Raw genomic sequence first — 13,509 nt, forward strand, 5'->3', positions numbered from 1 at the left:
TTCCAATCAATTATCCATTTTATTTACAACATTTTTTTATTTTTTAAATAATTTCCGCCGCAATCAGTGTTGATATTGTTAACTAAAACTAAAACTATTACAAATCAGTAGATGAAAAAGAACTTAAACTCATTTATGTTAGGTAAAATTATTTCAATTTTTTTTGTCTAAGTACTAAAATAACTAAAACTGAAATAAACACAGCCAAATAGAAAAAAACAAAAACAAAAGCAAATAAAATCACGAAAACCTAAACTAAAATTAAAATGAAAACTGAAAACATAAAAATAAAAGCAAATTTAAAATATTAATAAATACTACAGTATAGGTACTGTATATAAATAACATTGAACACAATATGCTGTTAAATACAATAGAAGATTTGAGATGACACTGTGGTGAGAACAAAAGTGCCTGTAGTTGGAGAATCACCCATTTACACTTCAAAATATTGAAATTCTTCCAAATCAATGATGAGAACTGGAATCTCATGGTCTCTCGCTCAGATCCCGAGCCATAAAACTAAGCACACTCCCCCACAATCCTCTGCAGATTACTCTTCCTCTGAAGTCAACTGCTCATCTTGGGACTGGTTTCTTTCATACAGTCCTATCATCACGTGGAAGGAATCCTCCGACGGCTGTCCTGCATTGCTTGGAAGGGAGCCTGGCTAAGAAATCCTAACTAATCAAAGAACTACAGGCTCATCCCATTCCTTGAAGAGAAAAGATCTGGCTCTGAAAGGAAGGAATGCGGTCGGCACTCAAGGAGTTTACCACAGCAGGAAAAAAGCTACAGTTGCTTTATGATTACTAAGGTGTTCTGACTTCTGAGTGATTTTTAGCTGTTGCTCGAGTGTTCAGGATGCTTGCTTACTGGTCAAAAAGCCCATCCTCAAGTCTGTATTACCCCTTTTGCACCAAAATGGTGCTGGTTCTCATGACAGAGCAAATGCACACTGTACGATTTATAGTAGTCCTTTACGACTGTTGCTTGTCAGATTGTATGAACATGATCCCCGCTGTAAGCCATGTCACACTGATCTCAGTTGTCATTCATGTCAGACTGTACGGCAGTCAAGACGCATTAAAAATGGACTCGTCACATCATCAATCCATGACACGTCCAGTGACTGTGATCTGCTTTTACATGCAGGATTGAAATGGTGGCGAGTGAACAAAAACAAACTCTGAAGTTAATTTTGATCATGGCTTGTCTTGACAAGAAAAATGGAGCAAGTGTGTGTGGAGCAAGTGGTGGTTTGTTGTTGTCTCACTAACTGCATCATCAGGTTCTGCGCTCCTATTGGTTCTTGATTTGCTGGAGGGGAACACGAGATTTAAAGGGGCCGCAGCCTGAATCTGTGCATATTTAATGATGCCCCAAAATAGGCAATTAAAAAAATGAATTAAAAAAAATCTATGGGGTATTTTGAGCTGAAACTTCACAGACATATTCAGGGGACACCTTAGACTTATATTACATCTTTTAAAAAGATGTTCTACGGCACCTTTAATATAACTCAGATTGTGTTCATCAGAAAGAAGAAAGTCATATACACCTAGGATGGCATTCATAAATTCTTATCAATCAATTCACACGTAAACTCTGTTAATAATTTCATTATATTTTAGATTTGCAAAGATATGTATAATTTAACATCCAAAGTAATTTGATTCGGCTAATGAGCCATTTCATAATTTTCGTCTGCTCTGGAGCAGTTGGATCAAGCAGAGGTGGTCAAGCAGCTGTCCGTACACCTTGATGTCCCGGGACCATGTTCAGGAGGGAATGTGGGCTAATCCATGATTAGCAGAAACGTTCAAACTGCTGACCTAATCCCTGTTGTTTTCACATTGAGGCCGTCGTCCCACAAGGCAGGACAAATCAGTGACACCCTTAGCAAGATCGATAGAAGCTTACAGCGTCTTCTTTAATAATGTAGAAATAGGATGATTAAATTAACAGGCCGGCCTTCAAAGCTAGTCTGACTCTGGAAACTAGACAATTTGTCTTTTAAGTGCCAGCCGACTAATTAGCTCTATATACACACAGAGCTAAAGGGGGCAATGCACATTGATTTAAAATCAAAACTGTGCACTCACTATGCACTCTTATGATTTTAATTGGCCTAGATATTCTCATCTATATTATCATCATGCTGAGATCTTGTATGCGACCTCTAATCCGTCAGGAAACCTGTTTCCACCACATTGCTTCAGGGGCCGCAGTCGTGCAGCACAGAGGTTTGTAGCCCAATTATGGGAGGGGTGCCTGAACCCATCTGGCTTGTGATCGTGAGGGTCTGTCGAGGTAAGGAAGAAGTCGGGCCCTGCTGGCACACATTCAAAACAGAAGGAAGGAGGTCAATATGAAGTAGAGCAGAAGAAATAAGAGCATGTTGCAGAAATCCCTTCCAGCTCAAAGCAACAGCAACTCTTCAGGAACAACTTCAAAAACAACCAAACCATACCGAACAACCATCTCTCTGAGGACATGCTGGAAAAGTCCAGACAAACGGTTTGCTCTTTTTCTGTGCAACATGCATTAAATTATTGGTTAATGGTCTAGTGTACTTTTAAAGTGGCTTATTCAAAGGTTAAATAGATAAAAGCAATCCATTCCCCATCTCTGGTCAGGCAGATATATTCTTCTGACACCAATTACAGTCTGTTTTAAGTCTTAGGATATGCAACAGTTATCTAAGACACCTGTAGACAACATTTAATCTGCTCAAAATAACTCTAAAGCAGGGTTAAAATGATCTGTAATCACAGATGAATGAGGTCATTGTCTAAAACTGGACCTAAACAACAAGTCAACAAGGCAAGCACAATGAATAAATGACCTTACAAATAAGGACAAAGTCACAAAACAACAATTATTGTACTCATAAGTACATAAGTACAGTCACATTCTAGAATATAAATCATAATGCATGTTGTATTTACAAAATGCTCAAAATATCAGGATATCAAGACCATAATGGATTTGATACATTCTAAAGTTGTGATGGCTAAATTAACATTAGGCATCACTACATTCCATTGACATTGACAAAATAGACCTTTTGAGTGCACTTTTGGTGCACTTTCTCTTTAGACAAGATAGCTTAGACTCTTATATCGGTCACTGTATTGCTGTTTGTTAAGATTTAAGCAAAACTGTTTTCAATGGTTTTTAAACATGGTATTGTGGCAGAAATACTAATAGAATATGAAACAGTCATTTCAGGATTCGTGCAACCTTTTGAGAGACTTTGAGGACTTTCAAGTCCTTTTTTAGCACTTCAAAGCTCTAAATAATATCTGATTTAAATGTTAATTTTAATGTTATAACCAAAACATTATCTGTTCATCCTTCAGTGATCGTCCCCATTTGTAAAAGTAAGGGTACATTTACACATCAATGATGTACTAAAAACGGAAAAGTTTTTCACTTACAGATAAAAACGGATCGACGAGAATGATTAAAAATGCTGTTTTCTGCTGCCAGGCCAGTAGTTGGCGATGTCACTTAGCGATGCCAGTAGTTGGCGAGTACACAAGAAATACTAAGTAATACCAAAGACTATAGAATAACACAAGATGTGTCACTCGTATTGTTTTGAATGGGAGAAAGTGTAACGCGCAATATGGCGGAATAAGTCCCGCCTTCTAAATGAGAGCCAATCGCCGACTGGTAAAGTCATCACGTCACTTCAGCGGCCGTTAGAATCACCGGTTTCTATAGAAACAGTCAGACGCGTGCGAATTTACGTCTGCGCATGCGCATTAGCTTGATCCAGCCTGAAAAATACAGTTTTTTTTGTCATGATTTGAGCGTTTAGAAACTAAATTTATGAGCCGGTTGTTGTTAGATTTCATTGGTGATTTCAAATATGAAATTTAATTGTAAGGTTGGCAAACAGTTTTGGAGAATCTGATGTTTCCCCATTCAAAGAGGTTGCATGATGCCCAGGATGCCCGAGAGGATCAAATTTGCACTTTGAATCCCGTTTTTCAAAAGTTTGTATTTTCAGGCCACCAAAACGCTGTTGTCGTGTAAATGAATGGCCAAAACGCATAAAAAGTTTTCCATATTTAGTTAAAAATAGTGACGTGAAACTGCCCCTAAAAGTTTCAAGATGTAGGAAAACTAACACTTGGTGGCAAACAAACACTTTTATTTAAAAATAAAAAAGACATGAAATCACCACTATAACCAGTAGGTGGCGGAAGAGGAGCACTTATTGGCTATTTCCACTCACAATTTTTTTTTTTTTTCACATGTTTTGCTCATAATGTCTAAATAGAAAATCAAAAATTTCTATTTAGACATTATGAAATCTCTATTATAAAATATCAAATCATCAATAAATCAATTTTTATCAAAGTCTGGCACTTTTTGTACTGAATTATAAAGTAGGAAAAGTCAAAAAATCTATTTTTCCAAATTGCGACTGAATTACACAGAAAGCAAGTAAAGACCATTCCTTATATAGTCACTGAAGCTGTCGGTCAGTTCAGTATGATACTGTAGAAGCGACAGACCAACGGAAGAAAACCTTGCTGACAGAGTAAATTCAAGTTAGCAAGCTATAAACAAACAGTTTAACTCATATCATCTCAACAGTTGTAATAGTCTTTGAAGAATGCTCATTAAAATTGTACAGTAAGATGGTACAATGCATTCAAGTTTGCATTCTGGGTCCAAAAAAATACTATGTTTTTTGGTTTTTGTAAATTCAAAATCAAGCAAAACTCAGCTGACCAAGTGGTTAAATTAAATCTGTACACATGTCCAAAAAGTCCTCCCCTGGTCTGACAGGGTCTTACAGTTCTCACATGATCATGAGAAGCCGCCATACATCAACCAGCTGTTGGACTCCAATCATGTTGACCCAATTGATCCGTCTCAGTGAAAGAAGCCAGTGTGACAGAGGGGCATCATGGACAATGAGAACATTCTGCAACAAGCTGGAGACGACACATGTGAATCATAAACTGAACTTATGCCGCGGGTCACAGCAACAGGACGAGGCTGTGCCCCTTTCCACAATATGCCCCATACATATAAACAGCAGGTCCATTCAAGACTCAGTCAATAACACTCAAAGTCACAAGGACTGAAGTTTCCTGGAACTTTAAAAGGATCTGTTTTTGATAGAGATGTAATGACATTAAAATTCATGTTATGGCTGATATTTGAATTCTATACGATTCTGTCTACATTCAAATAAAATAAAAGAAATAAGCCTTGATGATGATAAGAGACAAAAAAAACTCTTACTTTATGTCAGTATTATATTATATTTTTATAAGAATTAGAATAAAAGCTCTTATTTGATCATTGATTGCTAAATGCAGTCCCGTGACAGTTTCAGTGGTCATGGACAAATTTGTTTGGCCGCAGTGACCTCTCATAATAATTTGAGGTAGGAAAAAGCCTGCATTGCACTCAGTGAAACATTAAAATAACTTAACAAGCATCACAGGATGGAGCTTCTCTATAAAAAGCATCCGAGTCATTGCGTAAGGTGCTTTATTGATTAAATCATCCAACTTAGCACCCAAACAACACCGGCTCATATAAGCCCTGCGTTTCCTCAGGCAGTAAAGAAAGGCTTCAATTGAAACTGGAGATACTGAAAGTTCTGGAGATGTAATGAAATTAGTAACTTCTGGCCAGGCGCTGGAATGCATCGGTCCGCTCGCAGCGGGGGTTGGAAAGAAAGGTGACACAGCAGACTTGAGTCAGGAATGGTGAATAATATTTGGTCAGGTGGCTACAATCTGCTCAATGCTCCATATCTATTAGCGCTATAGCCGAATTCGGAAAATTGTACACACACAATAAAGATAACCTGATCTGATACCAAAGAAAATGCAGCATTCTACAATTTGCAAAACCTACTGCTACTTTTGTGGCCTTGACCTTTCAAACTACCATCAAAGAGTGACTGGACGGGTCTGAGTCCAAGCCACAAGGTCTTTGAGGGTTGCCAGAGATTGGCAGGGATAGAATTGCAGAGATGGATAACTGTAAAGGATGCAAGAACACCGTGTGAAGAGTCAGTGTGTGAAACTAGCCATGCGGAGGTAATGCACAGCATGCAACCAACAAGTGAAGGAAGTAGATTGTATGAAATGTTTTAAATGAAGAAAAACCCCAGAAACTTCCTGAGATCTTACATAACAGCTTTTACCTCCATTGAAGAGCCATTACAGTGGTTGTGTCTGGGGTGCTAAATAAGCCAAAACAAAAGTTTTGGGTTTTAGTAAAAGTACATGCACTACAGGTCAAAGTTTTGGAGTCAGTAAGAGCAGCAAATCAGCATATTGGAATGATTTCTGAAGGATAATGATGCTGAAAATTCAGCTTTGATCACAGGAATAAATTACATTTTACTATATATTAAAGGTGCCCTAGAATTAAAAATTGAATTTAATGACATATAGTGAGTCTCAAACTCCATTGTTTCCTCCTTCTTATATAAATCTCACTTGTTTAAAAGACCTCCGACGAACAGGCGAATCTCAACATAACACCGACTGTTACGCAACAGTCGGGATCATTAATATGTACGCCCCCAATATTTGCATATGCCAGCTCATGTTCAAGCCATTACACAAGGGCAGCCAGTATTAACGTCTGGATGTGCACAGCTGAATCATCAGACTAGGTAAGCAAGCAAGAACAATAGCGAAAAATGGCAGATGGAGCAATAATAACTGACATGATCCATGATTACATGATATTTTTAGTGATATTTGTAAATTGTCTTTCTAAATGTTTCGTTAGCATGTTGCTAATGTACTGTTAAATGTGGTTAAAGTTACCATCGTTTCTTACTGTATTCACGGAGACAAGAGCCGTCACTATTTTCATTTTTAAACACTTGCAGTCTGTATAATTCATAAACACAACTTCATTCTTTATAAATCTCTCCAACAGTGTGTAATGTTAGCTTTAGCCACGGAGCACTATCAAACTCATTCAGAATCAAATGTAAACATCCAAATAAATACCATACTTACGCCATTAGACATGCTGCATGACGAAAACTTTGTAAAGATCCATTTTGAGGGTTAAAGCAAGCGCGAGCTCTGTGGGCGGGGAGCAGGAGAATTTAAAGGGGCCGCAGCCTAAATTGGCTTATATTTAATGATGCCCCAAAATAGGCAGTTAAAAAATTGAATAAAAAAAAATCTATGGGGTATTTTGAGCTGAAACTTCACAGACACATTCAGGGGACACCTTAGACTTATATTACATCTTTTAAAAAGATGTTCTACGGCACCTTTAAACTAGAAAACAGTTATTTTAAATTGTAATAATATCTTTAATAATGTTACTGTATTTTTGATCAAATAAATGCAGCAATGGTGAGCAGAAGAGGCAAAATATTAAATAATCTTACGGACCACTACAAGCATGTCAAGTCTTTACAGATTACTTTTATTATACATTCAAAAGTAGTAGAAAAAGTTGCCATTTTGTTTGAATGTTTTAGATAATTGACATTTAGTTACTGTGCTAGTGCCAGCAAATTACAATGTAAGACGAACCTCAATAAATTGTGCCTAGAAAATTACTGAAAATTCTTAAAAAAAATTTTAATAATTTAAATAAAAATTATTATCATAAAATAATCGACCACCCTCAAAGTTACTGTTTGTGTCCCAATTGCTTTTTTGGTTCCCTTACCCAAAGTATTAACGCACGTTTGTGCTACAGACATAAATGATACCTCAAATTGCATGGTTTCTTGAAAAGAGGAAGATTTAACAATCTAGTTTCTTCATAAACATTAGAAAGTTCCTGTAAATCCCTCAAGAGATTGAAGAGAACTGACTCACACAGCCAGATGGCATCCATTAAGGTGCTGCTTCCCAGTCTGGAAGTCTTTGATTTGGAGCAGGGATTATGCCGCCTGCTCACACACACACACACACTCACTCACTCCGACACATTGACTCACACACACGCTCACGTGGGGAGTAATCGGAGCTGGTGCTGAGGAGGGGATGTGGGTGTAAAGGAATGCTGGTTTATTTGTCTAACCTCTGGATCTCGGTGCTTACCACAGTCACAGCTAGAGTCGGTGCGTGGGACATTCGGAATTCTTTAGATCCCATGTTCCATCATAACGTTCGAACCACCGTACCTCCTTCCTCTTGGAGTATATTGTCAAGAGAGCCATCGGATGGGAAGGAATTTTCTCAGCCATTTACACTTACACAGTACAAGCTTTGCGTTAAATGATACTGTTTTACCCTATGTGCTTCACGACAACCAACATGGACACATTAAATTGTTACCAAAAAATATGTTTCAAATAAATGCTTTTCTTTGGAAAAATGTATCACGGTTTCCAGCATTTTCAACATTGATAATAATAAATGTTCCTTGAGCAATATTGAGAAAACTGCCTTTAAAGTTGTCCAAATGAAGTCCTTAGCAATGCATATTCACTCACAAAAATACATTTTTGATATATTTATGGTAGGAAAATTACAAAAATATCTTCATGGAACATGATCTTATTCTTTACTTAACTTTTTTGGCATAAAAGAAAAATCGATAATTTTGTACACACACAATGTATTGTTAGCTATTGCTACAAATATACCTGTGCGACTTATGACTGGTTTTGTGGTCCAGGGTCACAAATAAACTAGTCAACTAATCTCTGGACAACTGGCATCATAAGCCATCCCTAGATGCTACTGGCATAGAAATTTCACTTCATCTTTAAAGCAAAGACAAAGAGGCATTATTTTGAAAATTAACTCAATGAAACACAAAGAAAGAACTATCAAGACATGCGCTGCATGATTCAGCCTCAAGTGCCTATGTATGCAGCCAAAAAAATAGTCTGAGCCCTAAAGAGGAACATCAGGACATTAGTGCACGGGATATGAGCCATGCTGAATGAATCATGGAAAATCAATGACTGCTGGGCATTGGATAGCTGGCCAAACATCCCTCTCACAGTCAGTTAACGTGGAGTAAATTACAATCATCACCTCAATCTGTCGATGAACAGATTTGGTGTTACTAGTGTAAATCTTGACCGTTAAATTGGTCATTAAGACAGTGTTCAACTGTTCAGCACCACCAGATTACTAATGCAGTCAATGTCTGATGGTCAGTTCTCACGGGTAATCAATGACTCAAGCAACAAACTGCAGACTAATTACTCATTTAGAAGAAATTTCTTTACAAGTTACTTAAAGCTCTCCTTTAAAAAGAAAAAAAAAAGAAAAAGAAAAAAAAAAGATCTGGCATACCCTCATGTTGCTCAGGTATAATGTAAATAAGAGTTGAGGGCAAGACAGAAGGCTTTTTTAAATTAATAAGGACTTAATTTTAGTCTATTCCTTATTCTTCAGCATACTTAACAGTGTGCAAGTCATATGAACTACTTTGGTAGTGATTTTTCCCTTTTTGCAGCTTGGAAACTGCAGTCACCATTCATTTTAACTGCATGGAAAAGAGCAGCCTGCAAGTGATTTTGTGTTTGACAAGGGAAAAAAAAAAAAACATCATACATCTTTTTAGCAACAAAATAGTAAATTATGAAAATTTTGATTAAAAGCACAGTGGTGATAGTTCATAAAGCACTCAAACCTGCGACCTTTCAGATTTCTAAGCACTATACGTTCATAATCCAAGTTTTCAAAATGTACTGCATGGTAAATAATATTCTATTCAAATTACATAAATTATTCAGATTCACCAAATAAAAACTGCTTCATTCATACTGTTTATCTCATGGCACTGAACTGACTGATCAAATCAGATCATAATACATTCATTGAGTAAACAACAGAATAAGAGATAACTGAAGACTTGCAAATGGAAATAAACAAAACCTATTCTCAACATGACATTATTTAAGCATAATATCACCCAAAACCTCTCAAGGCAAACGCTTCAGTGGAAAACAGGTATTTCAGCCTACCGAAAACGGGGTGAATCTTTGATGCAGTCTTCAAAATCCACCGTCATACTGGACGTTTTATTTCCAGAGATTAAAACTGAAGTTTCATCGCCGTCAGTAAACAAGAGTGTAAATGTAAGATATCCCGCGTACTACAGCCTCTTCACTCCACAGGCAGAGAGTGAATCCACTCGGCTCTAACACACGATCCTAATGCTACAGTTAGGGACTGTCAACAGTTTCTCTACTCTGACTAAAACGTGTAAAATCGGCCATACTGAAAGTATTGTCCTTTTCATTCTTGGTCATTTTTGCTACGAAAATAATAAAGAAAATAAATCATATAAAATAAATGTTGATATCATGCAACCTTTTCTGGAACTTTTTAGTTCCAGAAATTTTGTTGTTGTCCCATAGGCTAAACGATGTGGTTGGCTATTACAGTATTTCATCAAATAATGGTTGTATATCCACAAATGTCTGAGCTAAGCTTTAAATATATCCACTTATCCACTGAATACTTGCTCTTAATACTATTAAAGGTAGGGTAGGCTAATTTAGCATTAGCAAACTAGCTTTGACAGCATAACACAGTGTCCTAACCAGACGCGACGCGATGCCACGACAAGCGATAAAAGGTATCTTTTCCATGTTAATCTGAGTTTTTGTCCTAACCATTCGCAATGGTGACACACGAATATTCTATTTTAGAAACGGTTTCTATTTCTCCGCGACGTCACGGCTGGAACAGCAACACAAAGAATGGCAATGATAATATCAGATACTGTTTATGTGCTTTATTTAAAGCGTCTAATGTCTGTTTGAATATCATTCTGTGTTCCCAGCTTTTTAGCTGTAATGAAAACAACACTGGCTAATTCACCTCAGATCTTGAAAATAAATAAATGGGCACAAGAACGTTCAAACTGTCAACTCAATACGAACAAACAAGTGTATTCTATGACAAATATTGGTTCAGTCACTCCGTATGTACTTTAAATAATGTTTAAATTGTGTAATATTTATGAATTTTACTATGTACTACTTGTCCATTTCATTGTGTCTGCTGTGCTCTTGCAGAGAGAGCCCACCCACACTCTCTGCTGATTGGCTGTGGTTTTTGATTGATTTTATCGCTTCTCATTGTCGCGTCGCGTCTAGTGTGGACAGTCAAATTGCTCATCGTTGGAATCTTATCGCATTGATTCTGGTTAGGACATGGTGTAAGATTCCACCCTCTCTTCGGTGCGCTCTCTAAAGCCACGCCTCCTTAAAAACACATGAGCAGAGTCTGCAAAGTGTCACAAGACGAGAGATGGCGTTAATTACCTCATGTCTCAAAGTATGTAAACAACTTAGAGAGCTCTTTCTTATATCACCTGACTGCTGCAGATTAATTTCTGTGTTGATAGTTTTTTTTTATTCTTTATTTCTTAAACATTTTAGATTTATAACTATTTACATCAGAGCCCAAGACCCGCCCATATTCATAAGATACAGAGATAAGAAAAAGAAATAGGAGAGAGAGAGAGAGAAAGGAAGGGGGAATCATTGTTTAGAGGTATAACCAGTATATCTCAAGATTTCAAGAGGTCTGATAAAGTCTCAATAAGGTCCAACCAAAATTGGTGGTGCTATGCACTTTCAGCATGTTTCAATGTCCAGCAAATATGACATCCAAGAATATAGTGCCCTCCACTAGTATTGGCACCCTTAGTAAATATGAGCAAAGGCGGCTGTGAAAATAAATCTGCACTGGTTATCCTTTTGATCTTTCATTCAAAAAATTCATAAAATTCTAGACATGATGTTTTATTAGACCACTTCTATTATTATTTGCTATCAAGATGTGAAGAGAGTTTCAACCAGAATAACAAAAAGTGTTTATAAAAAATTGCCTACCTTAATTTAGAGTTCCAATCTGCAGACATTATCAAATAAATCAGAGGAAACTGTGTTGATGTTTTCTCATAAGCACTTTTTAACAGACTGCTAATTGCTAAACAACTGTTGAGCTAATAAAATAAAACTCTGAGCTATGGAAAGCCACAAAGGACAGAAAGCTGAAGCTACGTGTGTTTTTAGAGTTCATGCAGTGTTAATATCATGCAACTTCTGATCTGTGGGCAAGTCTGAGGCAGATCAGGTTGGTGGAGACTTTTTAGTTCCAGAAATATTTGGAGTTGTCTGTTATAAACAATGTAACATTTCAACATTTTTTGTAAAGTTGGTCATATTCCAGTATTCCACTTATCCACTGAATACTGGCTTTTAATACTTAATATTATGTGAAACAGTATGCATTATTTAAAAATAAATATTTTATGCAGTAGTACGCTATGTTGTCACATATCTTTATGTGCATATTTAATACATTAGGTTTACATTTATAATACATTTGTTTATCACACTAAAATATGCATGCAGTTTCAATAAAATAAATATAATATACATAATATATATCTTCAACAGATTTGTAGAAATGCTTTTGTGTGAGAAGATTCAATCTTTTGAGATGATCCCTAAGTCTATTTGGACTCAACACACCCCCTTGTCAATCTTATATTTACATGAGAGGAAGAAAAGCTCATGCAGAAGTCATTTGTAAAAGGTCATGTGCTATTTTACTTGTTATATAAGGAATATTTTCTTTCTCTCTTTTTTAAAATATGTTATTAGTGTATTTGAAGTCTGTTAATGTGCAAAATCTTATTGATCTGTAAGCAATCGTGTAAATGAAGGATGCACTGAGCTCCGGACTGTATGACCCTTGAACTGCATTGAAGAATGATTTATGTTATAGTTTTAAAGATGAATATGCATCTATCATCTTTTTCATCCTAAGAGAATGTTTAGACTATGAATTCTCTTCTTTCCGCTCTTTCAGGAAACCTTACTGCAGCAAGGAAGAAATCTTTCAACATATGTTTTAACTTTGATGACAGCTTCTCTCTATCTTGTCTTGTTTTAAAATTCTAGTTCTTATCCAGGTTTGGAAAGCAGCACCAGTTTACATAAAATGGCTGAACAGCTTGGAATATCATCATCTTGCTGACCACCAGCAACATATGAACCGAGGACATCAATTCCATGAATCTGAAGCTTTCTGAACGTGGATGATTTACCCTGTAGTGCTTATTGCCATCTTCAGCATGAAGCACAGGTTTAATAATAACAGAGTTGCTATTGCTCTGTATGTGTCAGACTGCTGAATCAGGGTCACAAATGTGTTTCTAAAGGACTAAAGGATTATATTTCCTAATAAAGAGGAAATATGAGTCTCAGTGGAAATATTAGCCAGCCATATTTTATCACTAAATACGTCAAGTCGGTGTAAATATAGACAATGCAATCATGTTGGTTTTATTGATCGAAAAAGCACATTAATATTTTATTAGATTTTTATGCATTTGTAAATGTCGCAAATCTAAATGCATAAATTGCATTCAATGTGTGCATTTTATTAGTTCCCAGCTAACAACAACAACAAAAAAATCTAAAAACATTTTGCAATTTTTTTTTACTGAATGTTCACTGAACGTTCAAAATGTCCAGTTTTTTAAATGTTTTGAAATGTTTTT

The 13,509-nt window shown here is 36.4% G+C and overlaps 1 protein-coding gene across 2 annotated transcripts in view; it reads right to left on the reverse strand.

The window, feature by feature from the left end:
- The window catches only part of acap3a (ArfGAP with coiled-coil, ankyrin repeat and PH domains 3a), a 90,407-nt gene extending 80,280 nt beyond the window's left edge, over positions 1 to 10,127 (reverse strand). The window contains exon 1 of one of the 2 annotated variants that reach the window (XM_048177995.1): positions 9,950 to 10,127. In XM_048177995.1, coding sequence (XP_048033952.1) covers positions 9,950 to 9,996 — 47 coding nt within the window. In that variant the 5' untranslated portion in view covers positions 9,997 to 10,127. The remainder of the gene's footprint in view (positions 1 to 9,949) is intronic. The other variant, XM_048177994.1, reaches the window with a different exon arrangement.
- Positions 10,128 to 13,509: the final 3,382 nt, after the last annotated feature.

This window comes from Megalobrama amblycephala, linkage group LG24, assembly GCF_018812025.1.
Source record: "Megalobrama amblycephala isolate DHTTF-2021 linkage group LG24, ASM1881202v1, whole genome shotgun sequence".
Classification (NCBI taxonomy): Eukaryota; Metazoa; Chordata; class Actinopteri; order Cypriniformes; family Xenocyprididae; genus Megalobrama; species Megalobrama amblycephala.